The sequence below is a fragment of the Chiloscyllium punctatum genome, chromosome 45 (genome assembly GCF_047496795.1).
Source record: "Chiloscyllium punctatum isolate Juve2018m chromosome 45, sChiPun1.3, whole genome shotgun sequence".
NCBI lineage: Eukaryota > Metazoa > Chordata > Chondrichthyes > Orectolobiformes > Hemiscylliidae > Chiloscyllium > Chiloscyllium punctatum.
Window position 1 is genome coordinate 13,309,860 of NC_092783.1, and position 15,416 is coordinate 13,325,275.

General features: G+C 37.4%; 1 protein-coding gene across 14 annotated transcripts in view; it reads right to left on the minus strand.

The window, feature by feature from the left end:
• Positions 1-15,416, minus strand: part of LOC140467167 (ankyrin repeat and SAM domain-containing protein 1A-like) — a 346,018-nt gene that overhangs the window by 134,042 nt on the left and 196,560 nt on the right. For all 14 annotated transcript variants that reach the window (XR_011955354.1, XM_072563318.1, XM_072563316.1 and 11 more), the window contains one exon: positions 11,605-12,179. Coding sequence is in view for 13 of the 14 variants with exons in the window: in XM_072563318.1 (XP_072419419.1) it covers positions 11,605-12,179 (575 nt within the window). In the remaining variant the exon portion in view is untranslated. The remainder of the gene's footprint in view (positions 1-11,604; positions 12,180-15,416) is intronic.

Sequence of the window (15,416 nt, forward strand, 5' to 3'; positions counted from 1 at the left end):
ACCCCCAAAAGGCAAAGTTCTTTTGATTCCTGTGTTTTTTGTACCCCCCGCTAGAGCTGAGCGACCCATTGCAGCGTGGACTTAGCTCCGGCTGCACTCCCCAGATAAACCATATCTTTTATCAGTATTCTGGACTCAATACTGGTTAGATTCAAGAAGATAATGGTGGAGAGATAATTGCCAAGAGATTTCTCCATCCTAAAAGGCATTCAAAGGAGGAGTTACTCTGGACTCCCGAAAGCTTGTCCATTATCTCAATGATTAAGTTTGGACTGTGATGAAATACACTTGCCTGGATAAGTACAGTTCCAGCAGCTCTCAAATTGCCTACGTTATTCAGAACAAAGAAAACCCACTCGGGTGGCCTTGCTGGCATACAGTAATGACACAACTCACTGGGAATCAACCCCCACTATTCCCAGAATTGTCAAGTGTCAAAATTTGGGTTACATCACCGAATTGCCCAATTTTGCCTGATTAATTGAGGTTTTAAAAAAATGTATACCAGGTTTTTATCATCAAGAAGAAAATCACTATATTTTGACCAATTTTGTTTTATCTAAAAGGCAAAAAGAAACATGAATTGCTAACTATTAATTCTTACATTCTGTCCCTTTTTGAAATTCGCATAACATGCAAATAGCCACACAGACAAAACACAAATATTATGGGTGGAGAAGGAACAGGAAACTCAAAGCAGCCTTGTTCTGGCATGAGTTCAATTTCAGGTGATGAGCTGTATTCCTTCAGTCTTTTTTATTCCTTCCAACTCTGATGAGTTCAGAACGTTGTGGACACACTGATTCAGCTACCAGAGGATTTGTAGTTACTTATCGAAACAGGAGGAACAGACAGAGATTTAGGTGCTTTCTCTTTGCAGGTTATCTGTTTCCCCTCTATTGTCCACATACAATAACTGCACCCACTTGTCTAGGAACCAACCCAACTGATTGTTAAGCTGCTGAGCACTCCTGAACCCACACACAAACTTTTTTTTTAAAATCAATTAAAAAAATGAGCAAAACAACGATGAACACACATGCCCGTCCTGACCACCAGCCCCCAATGGAGCCAATCTGTCCAGCATTCTCCTCCTACATTTGTTGCCAAATGTTACAAATTTAGCAATATTATAAATATAACTCACAATGAATTCCAAGTAACTCATTTTAAACACGACAACATTACTGTAAAGAATGCTCTTGAAAAGCAGCTTTTCTAATTTTTTTTATTCCAGTCCAAAAACATAGAAATGGCCTTTGGTAATCTAATCTAATCCATAGTTTGTACACCACCTCCATAACATCTTGCAGCAACTAATCAAGATTCCTTCAACAGTACCTGTTTAACCTATGGTCTCAATCATCTTGAAGGGTAAGGACAATAAATACAAGGAATGCCGTCATGTAAGTCCACCTTACACACAAACCACATCATATTCCGTCTTGGAACAATACTGATCCTCCCTCACTATCACTGGGTCAAAATCCTGTAACATTCTCCTTACCCAGAACTGTGAGCGCGTTCATACGCCACACTGATTGCAGCAGTTTAAGAAGCTAGTTTACCACCAGCTTGCCAAGGATAATTAGCATTGTACAATAAATGCTGGCCTTTCCTGTGAATCTGATATCCCGTGAAAAACAAGAAACGTTCACAGAACATTCCCAGGCAGAAAAGCAATATAACTGCAGCATGGACATAGGTGGCTATACAATGAGTAAAGGATTTTGAACTGGCATGAAAATAGAAACTGTTACTGAAGCAGATACACGAGCACCACCTCCTACAAATTCACCTTTAGCAATGTTGATGTGGGAAATCCATTTTGTTAGCAGAGAATACAGTGATGCAAGATGAGCCTTATTATTCCCTGTCACCTTGAATAGAAATCAACAGACAAGAAAAATACATTTTTTAAAAAATGAAATGTTTGCTGCTTAGACATGACAAAGAATCTCATATTCAATAAATTTAATATAATATTGTCACTGCCCTTCTGAAGGGCATAATGGAGATTAAGATGCCACGATTTGGCAAGTGCAATAGAAAATAATCATGCAAATGTATAATTTATGTTGTATTTTCTATTCTGGCTCCTTTGATATCATAAGCCAAAACTAATTTCATTAATTTGAAATCCCTCAACTACAAGTTGAGGTTGAGAGTACTGAGGGAATATTAATATAGATGAAATGACAGGAAAATAGGATTAAAATTATTAACCTTTTTTTGAGAAAGACATAGTGAACTCCATATCACAGCTGAGGATAGTATACTTAGAATACAACAGATCTAGTGATTTGTGAGGGAATTCAGATAGCAACAACTTTACTAGTAGGGAGCCATACAATATTAATTTGTTGGCAAGTATGCTGTAGTAGAGCCAAAGGTCTTAGAGATGCCCAGAATAATGATGAGTGATCCAAGGTTTTCCAGCTAATGGCCCAAAAGCATAGTGTATAAACGGTGAGCACAATTAAATGGCTAAAGTGAAATGAGAAAACTATGCTAGATGATTGTAATTTAAATACAAAAACTTAAATGCGAACAATTTGAGATTTAACTTGAGGCGATGGCCTTCTCCAACATGATTGAATCAAACCATCTCCCTGTGATTCATTGGCAATGACTATTGTTGAATCCCTCACTGGCAACATACTCAGGGTTAACACTGATTAGAAATTGAACATGACTAATCATAGCCAGAAGGCCTTGGTTCAACTCCAACCTGCTCCAGACCATGTGTCAGAAGACATCTAAAGAGGTCGATTAGAAAATACGTATAAATACTGTGGCTACAAAAGCTGGTCAGAGGCTCAGAATTCTGCAGAATAACTCATCTCCTGCCTCTTCCATGCCTGTCTACTATCGAAAAGGCACAAGACAGGACTGTGATTGAATATCCTTCACTTGCATGGATGTGTGCAGCTCCAACAACACTAAAGGAGTTCAACACAATCCTGTATAAAGCAGTTCTTTTGATTAGCACCCCATCAAACAACTTCAATGTCCATTCCCTTCACAATAGACAGACCAATAGCAATTGTATATGATCTACTATATGCATGTCAGCAACTCCTTTGAAGGCTCCATTGACAGGCATGTTCTAAACTTAAGGCTTTTAATACGTAGTGTTATAGACCAGGCCAGACCTCAAAATATTTTAAGGTAGCCTCGACCCTAACTTTTTCTTATTTTAAAGACAGATGTGAAGTGGATATTCCAGGTGTGATGCAGCTGGTCAAACCACTCAGCTTTAAGCAAAATCCTGAGTCGGAAGTGGAACACTATTTCTTTACTAGGTCTCAGGTCACAGGAATAAGCTTGCAGGTTGTACAGAAATCCAGGTTGCAGCATTTGTTTTATCCTTTGATAAGACCTACACCACTTTCTACTCGCCCCGGCTTCAAAACTGAGATCAAATTGCAGAAAAGCAGCAAACTAGCAACCTCTCTTAGAAGCTATCAATGAACAAAGTAAAATCAGAAATGACAATTTGTAGAAAGCTACACAAAATTGCCTTTGGCAAGCATCCAGAAGGAGTAACTCTAATTGTTTATAAAATATGCAAAAGGACAAAGTTGGACTGGGATATTTCAAACTGATCAAGGAGACATAATTTTTATGGAATCTAAGAGAAGAATAATGATGAGTAAAGACATTGCAAAAGGCTTGACAGAATAGTGTCAATGAGGCCACCTACTCTAAAAATTTTATGACCATTTTTCCACAGATTTTAGGGAGTAATAATTACAGAGGAGTCTTTATCCATCAGTGTATTCTACATTTCATAAAGAAAGTATTTTCTTCTACGGAGGTAGACTGAAAAAGAAAACTTTAAGGAGTTCATGTTCTATTTTTGCTCAAAAAGTAAACTGCTATATTAAAGTTAGTTATATTTCTTCATTGCAAATTACCTTAAAGGTTGTTTGCCAATCATTATCTTTCACAATCCCACATTTTTGTTTGCTCTCTCACATAATCAAGCTGCCGTGCAGGCTCTCTCACAAGTGTGTACCTGTCATCTTGCATAGACAGTGATGTTTTTTCAAAGAGAGCACAATCATGTTCCTAAACTCTAACTCTCACAATCGCACAAGATCATTTCACCCTTTTTCTGTATCACAACATAGCTCCACATGAAATTTCTGAGACTCTGTGGAAGAGGGAGATGACAAATGGGTAGACAATGGTCTAGTCGTATTATCACTGGACTGTTAATCCAGAGACCCAGGAAATTTCCTGGGGATGCGGATTTGAATCTTGCCATGTCCTTTAGCGAAGCAAACTACCATCCCGACCTGATCTGGCTGAGATGTGACTCCAGACCCTCAGCTATGGACAGAGGAATCTCAATTACCAGAAAGACACGGGCACAGAGTATTTCATCCGGCTAATCAAATGCCAGATAATTGAATGCTGGATTACAATTATCCAAGCATTGGGACCTTGCGATCTTGATCGGATAATCTAAAATTCAGTTAATCGAATGCTGGATAATCGAGGTTCCTCTGTAGTGGCCTAGTTGGTGATGTCTTTATCCCATGAATGAAGAAAAGGAGTTCAAGCAATTTAAATTCAGGATGTAAATTTTAAAAGTGAGTCGGTCTAAGACCAGAAAATGGTAGGTGTGATAATTGGACAGAACGTGAAGGATGACGGCATGAGAACTGACATTTAGGGTGGATAGCCAGTTGAAACACTGCTGGTACAGTCATTGATTCAAATGCGCATCACTCCCCCCCAACCCCCCCCCCCCCCCACCACACACACACACACACACAAAACTCATTCAGTCTCTTTCCACTCACACTTGCATTCTTTTGACTCTTTGCTTCAGTTCCGCAATTGCTGATTTTCTGGCCCTAGCCAGCTCTCGTCACCACAGATGTGACTTTCTTTTTCACCCATCAGGATGGTCTTAAGACTCTCCATTTCTCCCTCAAAAGACTGATCAATCCTGGTACACTATCACCCTCCTTTGCCTGCTGAGCTCATTCGCACTATGAACAACTTCTCCTTTAACTCATCTCACTTTCTCAATGCCAAAGATATGGCAATGGGTACCCACATTGGTCCCAGTTATTTCTGTTTCTTCGTGGTGTATGTGAACATTTCTTATTCCAGTCCCGCTCAATTGCCCACTCAATTGTTTCTCTGATGTCATTCATGCTGCTTCATGCTCTCATTCAAAATAGTTTAAAAAAATCTCGAGTTTTCCTTCCAATTTCTAACCTTCTCTCACCTTTACCTGGTTGATCTGTGACTTTCCCATTCCCTTCTCTGACTTTACTGTTTCCATTCCTGGGGATAGACTGCCCGTGAATGTCCACTACAAATGCACCAACTCCCAGAGTTACCTTGACTACACTTTCTCCCAGCCTGCTTCGTGCAAGGACTCCATTCTATTTTACCAAATCTGTCTGTTGCATCTATGAGATCACCTTTCACCAGGGTGCCTCCAACATGTCATCCTTTTTTCCTCCACCAAGAATTTCAACATATCTCCACGCATAACACTGATAGCAAACCTTTCAATCGTGGTTATCCCATTTCCCGCATTTCTGTCCATGCCACTTCCCCCTTCTTCCCAGAATAACAGGGTTCCCTTGTCCTCTCTTTTGAGCTCATCAGTTTTGCAATGCAAAACATCATGCTCCATCAGGATATCACCAAACAGCTCTATTCCTCCCTTGTCAGTATTCCACAAAGCCTTGTTGTATTCCTTCATCAGTCTTAACACTTCCTTACCATGCCCCACTATTTCCTTAGTATCGTCCCATGCAGTCCCAGAAAGTGCAACATTTGCCCTCCATGCTGTCCAAGACCCCAAAACATACCTTCCATGTAAAGCAGCACCTTATTTGCACTTTTTTTGCAATTTAGTCTACTTTACTCATGGTTCACAATGCTGCCTCCTTTACAATGGGAAACCAAACACAACTCTTTTGCTCTAACCAAAAGAATGACCCTGACCTTCCAACTACTTGCCATTTCAATAAACCATCTTGCTGCTATGCTAACATTTCCATCCTGAGCCTGTTAGTGTTAAATGAAGATCAACACAAGCTGGAGGAACACCACCGTACTTTCCATTTAGGCACTTGATACCTTCTATGAATCATTATAGAGTTGAATAACTTAGAGGATGATCTCTGACTTCCATTTTGATTACAACCACCACCTTTGCCCATTGACCATATCCTGTTCATGTCTTGTTAGATTTCCTCTCAGCAGAGCAGACCCATTTTCTTCTTCTAACATCTATCATTTACATTCAATCTATAATCTCTACCATTCCTTTACCACCCGTTGGCTTTTGCTCTGAGTACCTTCATCATGCTCCACCTTCTCTGCATTCCCCTCTGTTTACAGCACAAAAACCATGATATTCCAGCTTCTTCCACTTCTGAAGAAGGCACATTGGACTTGAAACGCCAACTTTTTTCTCTCCCCACAGATGCTGCCAGACCTGCTGAGCTCCTCCAGTGTTTTATATTCATAGTCATAATCTGGAGGTGACAATGGACAAAGGCTTAGCAGCAGATGGGCAGGAATTATGAAGTTGGTCTTTGAAAAAGGTGGGTATGACATTTGAGGTTCAGCAAAGATTTAAATAGAACACAAAAATAACAGCTTGATTTCACTTGCATTAATAGAAGAAGTGGTTGATTGTGTCAGAGGAAAATGTTTTATTGGTGTCAGAATATGATAGTTATTTATCTTTCCAACGTTTAGCTGTTTTACTGTCAAAATATGAATAAATGTTAACCAACTGGATGTTTACAAATAATTTTGCAACTGCCCTTCCCCCATCCAAAATACTTCACTTTAAAGTGGAACCTGAATGAAGTCTTCAAGATTTTAAGACATCATTCAAAATTAAATAGGTATATATTATTTTGCCACTGGCTGAGACAACAATCTGTAACAGCCACAAAAAGTAGACAATAACAAATAATTAAAGGGAACTTTAACTGAAAAAAAATTTGGAATGATCCATTTCCTTTATGAAGCCAAGGCTACAAGTAAACTAATGCATTTTACGCATTGTCTTGAAGGTCCAAAAAGATTAATCTACTTTATACAGGTACTTGTAAAACAAAGACCTGAAGGAGGATTTTGGGGGTGGGGGGTTCATTGAAGATACATGTCTGAACATTTAATTTCAGGAGAAACATAAAACAAGTGATACAAGATTTATTGCTTGCTTTACACTCCATTTTTCTCTCCAATGACTTTAATAGTCAACATGCAAAAAAGGAAAAGGGGGGAACTACATAAGAGTCAGTAGTCAGGGAAAGAGAGAGTTCAATATAAAAGTTAATGGTTGTAGAAGTTATGGAGCTAGTGAGCAGAAAGTTCATGTAGGATTTAAGGAGAAGTCCAGAAATTTAAATTTGTGATGCCCATAGATCAGGAGCTCATGTATGCTTTCAGGGACACTTAAACAGGCCTTAGTGCAGGATAGAATCTTATTAAAAAGGAAGCAGATATAGTGTCACTCTTCAGCCAAAGTTCTGAAGGATAAGCAGCATAGTGGCTTGTGAATAAGTTGAGCATTTGGAGAAAAACAAAAATTTTCCATTTCTGTGCTGTAACACCCTTCAAAGCTAATTGTCTTTTAAACATTGCAAGTTAACACACAAGCTTTAGTCTTGTTATTCAAATGTTGCTTTGTGCTAAATAATTTCAGTTATTTTAAAATAATCTTTTTGACATCAACACCTAGAGGTGGTGGTTAGACTAAGTCACGTGATTTTATATCAGACAAAATAGCCAGAGTTTTATTTGTGATCTTGCTAGTCCATGATTTCACAGGCTTTGATGAACAGGAAAATAACAGGCAAACGAGCAGATAACATAAGGCTTTTGGAAAACTATAACAGTGCACTTTTAGGGCTAGCAAAGTGGAAAAGTGCTTTTCTCGGTCTCAAGAATTCCCCAATTTTCCAATATAAAGCAGGAACCAAAATCTAAAATTCCATTTGTGTAAAGTCACCAATTCTGTTTTTCGTGTAAAGACACAAGTCAGGTGACTCCTGCTGCTGATTACCCAAGAGACACTATTAATAGGAAATGTCTCCTTATAAATTCGTAGCAAAATGACTTAACTAGCCTGAAAATCTTAACAGAACTCATGCCAACAAGCTGCAAAAGCTTCCAGCAAGATTCTGACGAACACAAAATATTTTTACATAAACTGAAGAGAGCACTTGAAAAGAAATATAATGTCCATTTTCAAATAATGCCATTACAAATCACTTTCGTCTCAATGCCAATGTAAAGAAATGATTAAAATTACTAAAACTAAATTGTACTAACAAAATCGAACAGTAAAATCACTTTCAAGATCATATCCCCTTGTTTGTAGATTGGATTGAACACATTCAAATTTACCATATTTGGTCTGAAACAAGGCTCTCAAACATTTGTTTAAGTTCTCAGCATTGAGCCAAATACTGTCATGTGGTGACGTTAACAAATCATAACCTTTCAGTTGGTTACATTTTCACTGAATGTATTTGAACAAGGCATGCCTTTAGAATTGCAATTTCCAAATTTACCTTCCACCTTCACAAAACACAATCTCTAATCATCTTCTTCTATTCAAACATGCTTCATAACAAAGCTGTTAGCATTTTCATTTAAAAGCCTAATCAAATTCCTTTATGAAATCTTATCCCTCCCTTATACTACAAGAGATATATGCACCAGTAAGAATGAAATATTTCAATTCCATTCTGTTGCTCTTTCTCATTAAGTTTTTTTTCAAATTGTTAACTGAACTGCATGCAAGACACTCAACGAGTGAGACACAAGCTATGACTACATAACTTTTTTCCCTTTTACTTCTGACTAAATTTGTACAAATAAGATGAGTACACCAAGGACAGATGATCTGTAACTATTCCTCCTCATCCTTTTCAACTTATCTGGAATCTTCAATACAATAACTTGTCATCCTCCACAAAGACAATTTCACCATCTTTGAAACTGATAAAACTGTACTTGACTGGTTCCATTCCAATCAACTGACATGTGGCCCAAGATTACCTATGGTTTCTTCTCCAGCTACTGCTCACCATTACAAGTCCCATAAGGATCTATCTTAGGCTCCCTTTCATGGATAGTTGCTCCTTGTGACTGAGTTTTTTTAAATTGATAGATCTCTCATTAAGTGCCACGTCAGATTTTACTGCATTAAATACACATTATCCAGGTAAGTTGCTGGAAAAGTTCAACAGGGCTGGCAGCATCTATGAAGAGAAATCAAAGTTAACACTGCGGGTTTGGCGACCCTTCCTCAAGAGTTGTTTATTATGTCTGCCATAGAAAAGCTCTACATTTAGTTGCAACAACCAATTGCTTGAAGTCTTAAACCAGAGAAGTCTGGAGTGTAGCATCTATGGAGGTTCAAATATGTTTGTAGCTTTTCCTTGTTCTGCAATTTCTAACTTCAAACTCCCCAAAATCCATAAAACAAATTTTCTAGACCTTGAACCTTACCCTGGGAGATACTTGGCAAAGAACAAAATTACTCACACAGTAATTTTCATTGTCTTTCCAACTAAGCAACTTCAGTACATCTTGGAATAATGAAAGATGGTGATACATATAGCCCTGAAAACATTTGAGACTATCAGAACAAAATGAAACGAGTTGTCTTTCATTCTGCCAGAAATGGTGGCTCTTACGTAAAATATAAATATTCAAGTTGTTTGTAGTGGGCTTTTTAGGATGAAGCAGTTGCATTTCAGTAATGTCATTAGGTAAGTGAACTAAGGCATAGGCTTAATATTTGGGGATGTGGAAATATCTTGAATTAGAAGCTAGTTTAATCACAATTGTGTAACAATTGGGGACAATTCCAAAAACCAATCTGTTCCATTCGCGTCTTTTCGGAATAGAAATCTACTGCCCTTACCTGGTCTGGTCTACATGAGACTCCAGTCCAACAACAATGTGGCTGACTCTTAAATGCTCTCTGAAACGTCCTAAAAAGCCACTCAGTTCAAGAGCGATTAGAGATGGGCAATAAATTGCTAGTGACATGACTTGTTAGTGATGCCTCCATCACATGAAATAATAAAAAAAAGCCTGATCCCTTTGGCAAAATGAGAGACATAGCAAATGATAGCTATATTTACAATTGTTTATGGTTCATCAAGAACCCCTGCAGATTTCTGAAAGTTTGGCAGCTATTTGAAAAATAGCTTTTCCTAAACAAACTTACTTTCCTTTGACAACAGAAATTCCAAACATATGACATGAAATAGGGCTGACACCTACAATAAAAACTGTTTTACAGTGATGTATCTGGTAGAAAGCTTAATCAGTACAGAAAACAGAAAGTTGTTATAAATGGAACAAAATACTTGAAGCTTTTATATTGACTTAGTTCCTTCATTTAATGCCTGATTAAGTACAGTAATCCAGTCAGGCGCATCTAGAATTGGTACACGTCAATAAACTTAGTAGACTCTGATCCTCATTCTAGCTTCTAAGCACAATGTTTTTTTTAAAAACAGAATATATGAACACAATTATTGAGATCTGATTTTAATTCAGAATATAGATATGGCACGGCTGGACTGAACTATCAAAATCAGATGCATTTGTACCAATGTTATCAATGCTTTTGAATATCTTAATTGTTGGAATGTTAAAACAATCAGCAACTAAATTACGAATCATGGACAGTTGTACTACTCGAGCTGTGCATTTTTACCTTTTTTTTAAAACTCACACAATGCATGCAAAAATTGAGGACATGATGAGGCCTACCAAGTCAGTAGGTTTGAATATAGCAACTGACCAGAATTTATCAAGTTTTTTTTTGCCCCACATATTTACTTAGATGCCCTGCTGTGTTACCATACTTCTGGTTTATATGGGATTACCTAATCAAACTGGGCTGGTATGAATAATTTAGATATACATACTAGAAAAAAAAAGACGTGAAATATTTAATAATTGATCGGTACTCCATTCAAAAGCTTTCAAGGAAACCATGAAGTGTGGCTTTAAAATACAATAATATTTTCAATGAACATTAATGGTTCCAGAAAACAATGCTATTTTGGGTGTTTATAGTGGAAGTATTAATAGTTCGGGTTGATCAGAACTAATAGCAATTTTTCATTTTTTCTATAACTTGACTGTTCTTAAAGCAAACCTAAATCAATTTCCTGATGCAGGTGCTGTATTTCTGTCCCTTATATCAAGACCACATTACATTGTAGGAGTAAGTGGCTATAAGTTCAAATCAATCCACTCATACCCGCTGTCATATATGGCTTACACGTGTTACAAAAACCTCAAAAGCAGGAATGTCTATCAAGATCATGAATAGCATTTTATTAGGCACACTAGTTTTATGATCGGTTAGTAAATCTGTATCAAGTGCAAACGTAGCTTTACACAATTAAGAATGCTGCGGAGAGAACAATATTACTTTAAATAGATTAGCTCAGCTTTAACTGTAACAGTTTTAGAGTTAAAAAATCTGTTTCCTGAATATATTATTTAATTCCAGTAACTAGCTTATTTGGCTGGCTGACATAAACAACAATTATAAACAACAGGAACTGTACATACCTCCTCCCATTCTGACTGAAAGGATGGCGATTTTTCTAACCGTTTCTTCACAGAACTGCAGTTTGAAAGAGACTCACTACGACTTCCCAGCATATCTTCCTCAGATGGAGGACATATAATGAGCTCTGAATCCGATTTTGACAAAGTTCTTGCAAATTTCAGGTCGGCTTTACCCTTTCCACTAGGTCGTACCCTTTCTGAAGTACATGTCCGTCTTTCTATTCCCTTGCTGAATGGAATATCACGTTGAACAGACTTAGAATTTGCAGGATCCGTCTGGCTGATGTGGATGTCACGTACGGTATTATGGATTACCTGCTCCCCTTTTTGCTCAGCAATATCTGCTGCAGAGTTCTTAATGTCAGTGTTCACTGCCCGCCCTGTTGCACAGTGTTGCCTCTCTGGCAAGACTCTGCTTTGCATCGCTTCAGCTTCCACTCCCCCTTTGCTCAAAGCAGCTAGTAGAGTGACTGGATCGTTCTGAATCTCAGAGATTGGAGGTGACCCATGCAGAAGTCCCGAAAACTGCTCAGGAATGTTGATATCCTGAGATTCAACCTCACTATTCATGTGATCTTGAGGAGGAAAAAAAAGGAACAGTTTAATAAATATGCAGCCCACACAGTTGCAACAGACAGCTGATTGTAAAGATTTCTGTGAACACAAAATTACACAACATTTATTAAATTCCAATCCCAAACTGATTTATTCAGCCTGGCCAAAGACAATGCTGTCAATGTCTAGTCTTTATTAACATTACCAGCAGACACTCATTTTATATGGACAGAATTCTATAAATAAAATTGTAAGCTATACAATCAAAGGCATTGAAGAGGGTGTACAAAACAGACAGTCTGTTTAAAAAAATGCAATCAGTATAAGATTGCTTAATTTATAGACAAAACAATCCTTGTTAAATGTTTCTAATGAACATCCACACTTTATGTTAAACAGAAGTAAATTTGAAATTCTTTATTTGTTTAACGTCAGTGTACATTGCTTGCATAATTCACTCCTCCATATTATATATACGAATAAAACTGCAACAGGCTTTTTCAAATATATCGGGTATATTTGCAATAAATTTCACAATATAAATTAATCCTGACATAGCTGACATTTAAGCAAACACAGTGCAAGAAAAGGGAATTCATTTTTGTTTTAAATTAGACTTTTATTGACCTTTTTTTAAACAGATGCAGGGAGACTATTCTGCTGCCAAACTGGATTGCTACATTCTTCTCAAAGACACAGGGTGCAGACTTGTATATTGCTACAAGTATACTGCAGGTTCACATGGACCTGAATAGACTCGTTAAATATGGGAACCAGCCTTTCAGAATCCAAAGGAAAATAAGGTCAGTGTGACAACTACCTTTCATTCAGTTGCAAGTCATGAGAATTGCCAATTTAATTGGGAATATCACTACATTAAAAGCACAGATAACTAGAAGATAAATAAAATTTAGAATGATCACACCACAGTCAAAAATTAACAGAACTTTTTTAAACCTATTTTTCTAATCAACTTGTTCAGAGATGTTATTATACACCTCTGGAGCAGATGGGACTTGAAACCCAGGTCTCTGTGCCCAGAGGTAGAGAAACTACCACTGTACCACAAGACCATCCCTAAAAATGTCTAACATGGGGCCTGAATCTACAATCTTAAAAGTAAGAGTCGCATGCTCTACAGACTGAGCTAGGCTGCCACAAAGCCTATTGCACCTCAAAATATTTCTGACCCTGCTGACTATACTCAAGTCACTGTGCACTTCCTTTGGTCACTGCATCTTCCCTATTCTAACATTTACTCTGTCAACCTACTTTCCAGGCTACCCCAAAAAAATGCACCTTTATCATGAAGTATTTACATAATATATGAAAAAGTGATAATAACGTAAGACTATTGTGATAAATCACCTTACATAATAACAATTTAATTTAGAACATAAGATAGCTTCACTAAATTCAAGTGAAAAGTTGGTTTTCTCAACAAATATTAAATATTTCTCAGTGGCTCATCTACTGAGCCTATGGAAATTTGCAAAAAAGGGGGAACGGGTGCATCATTTTAAAAAAATAAGTACACATTGCATACCTTCAGTAATAGAAAGGCTGAACTGGTGGAATATGCTAAGGCAATTCACAAAGAGGGGTTAAAACATACCACCTGCAAATCCTGTGCAGTTTTCAGGCAAGTGACTAATGTTGTTGTTAAAGAGTCATAATATAAAGATTAAAACATTAACATCAAGATCAGCTAACAAAATTGTGAAAGAGGGGCAGAATTATTCAAAACATATGAGAGAGATGGTATTGTCAATTAATAACCCTTCTAAAATAATCACACTTTTATATTTTTGGTTTGTAGTCTGATTCTTTTAAATGCATCGTGAAGCAGTTTGGAAATAATAGTCAGAGCATTGGATTACCAAGAGACACAATCTTCCAGTGAACTCGTTTATTATTTTGGTTGTATGTAAGATTAACAATAGGTTGTATTTTTTCTTGTCTTTTTTTAAAAAAAGATCATTTCACCCTTTCAATCGCAATCCAGTTTAATTCCTTCTGGTATCTTTTTGACATGGAACCCAATGACCTAATTTAGACTCAGAATTATACAATCTGTGATGTATATGTAATCTGCAATATCTGACTGAAATAAGTTCCATGTTTACGCATGCAGATCTTAGATGATTATCTCCAGAGCAACATGTATTTTTCTTGTGGCATGTAAAAGCACTCAAACAGCCAGCACGCTATTATGTCTGTGTAATTCAGTAATGAATCTTCACTGTCAAACTACACTGCACTGCTTCTGAATAAGGCTTGCTATGGAAACTAGTCAAAATTAGGAGTTTGCTTTGGGCCAAGATCAGTTCAGAACGTGTACAGTTCCATCAACTTAAGTTCAGATTTTACCAGCCATGTCACTCAATCTGCTATACCAATGTAAAGTGCAAGAGGAAGACAATAATGGAGGTAAATAAGAGGAAAAGAATGAGTCTCAAGCTACCAGGGAACTGCATAATAAATGAAGTTACTACATTGCAGTTTTACTTCAAGTCAGACCATGCAATGTTTCCTCTCTGTCAGTTGTGTAACATGAGAATCAGCAGTAGCAACGGATTTACTCATGGTTATAACTGCAGAGCACAAATTTCCTCCAGTTCAAAATCACTATTTATCAGAACTGTCAAAGAATTGTGGTCAACATTGAAGATCAAATAATTTTCTAAATAGAAGTATTATTTAATATAAATTAATCATCAAATTACACAGTGAGTACCTAGTTAGAAATTTTAGGAGAAACACATGCACTGGACGTCCATGTGTATAGGTGTTCAATGAAGACAAAATTAGCAGCATCCTGTTAATGATGAACACCATTTGTGAAACAGCTAGTTTCACCTGTTCCTCCAACCACTGAAATACTTTACCATTCCAGGAAATTAGAACATAGAACATTACAGCGCAGGACAGGCCCTTTGGCCCTTGATGTTGCGCTACCCTGTGAAACCAATCCAAAGCCCACCTAACCTACACTATTCCATTCCCATCTACATGCCTATCCAAGAAACTGGAGTACGTTGTGCACGTTTTAGGATCAAAAGCGACAACTTTGGGGCCACATACCAATATCCTAAATGGTTAACCTGAGAGGATTTGCACACTGGTGAGAAAAGGAGGCAGGGATATCATCACAAGTATATGTTCGAAGTTACATACCAATTACTACGGGATATTGTATCTCTTATAATTAATAAACAGCATTTATACAAACACAACAAACCCCAACACAAAGCTGC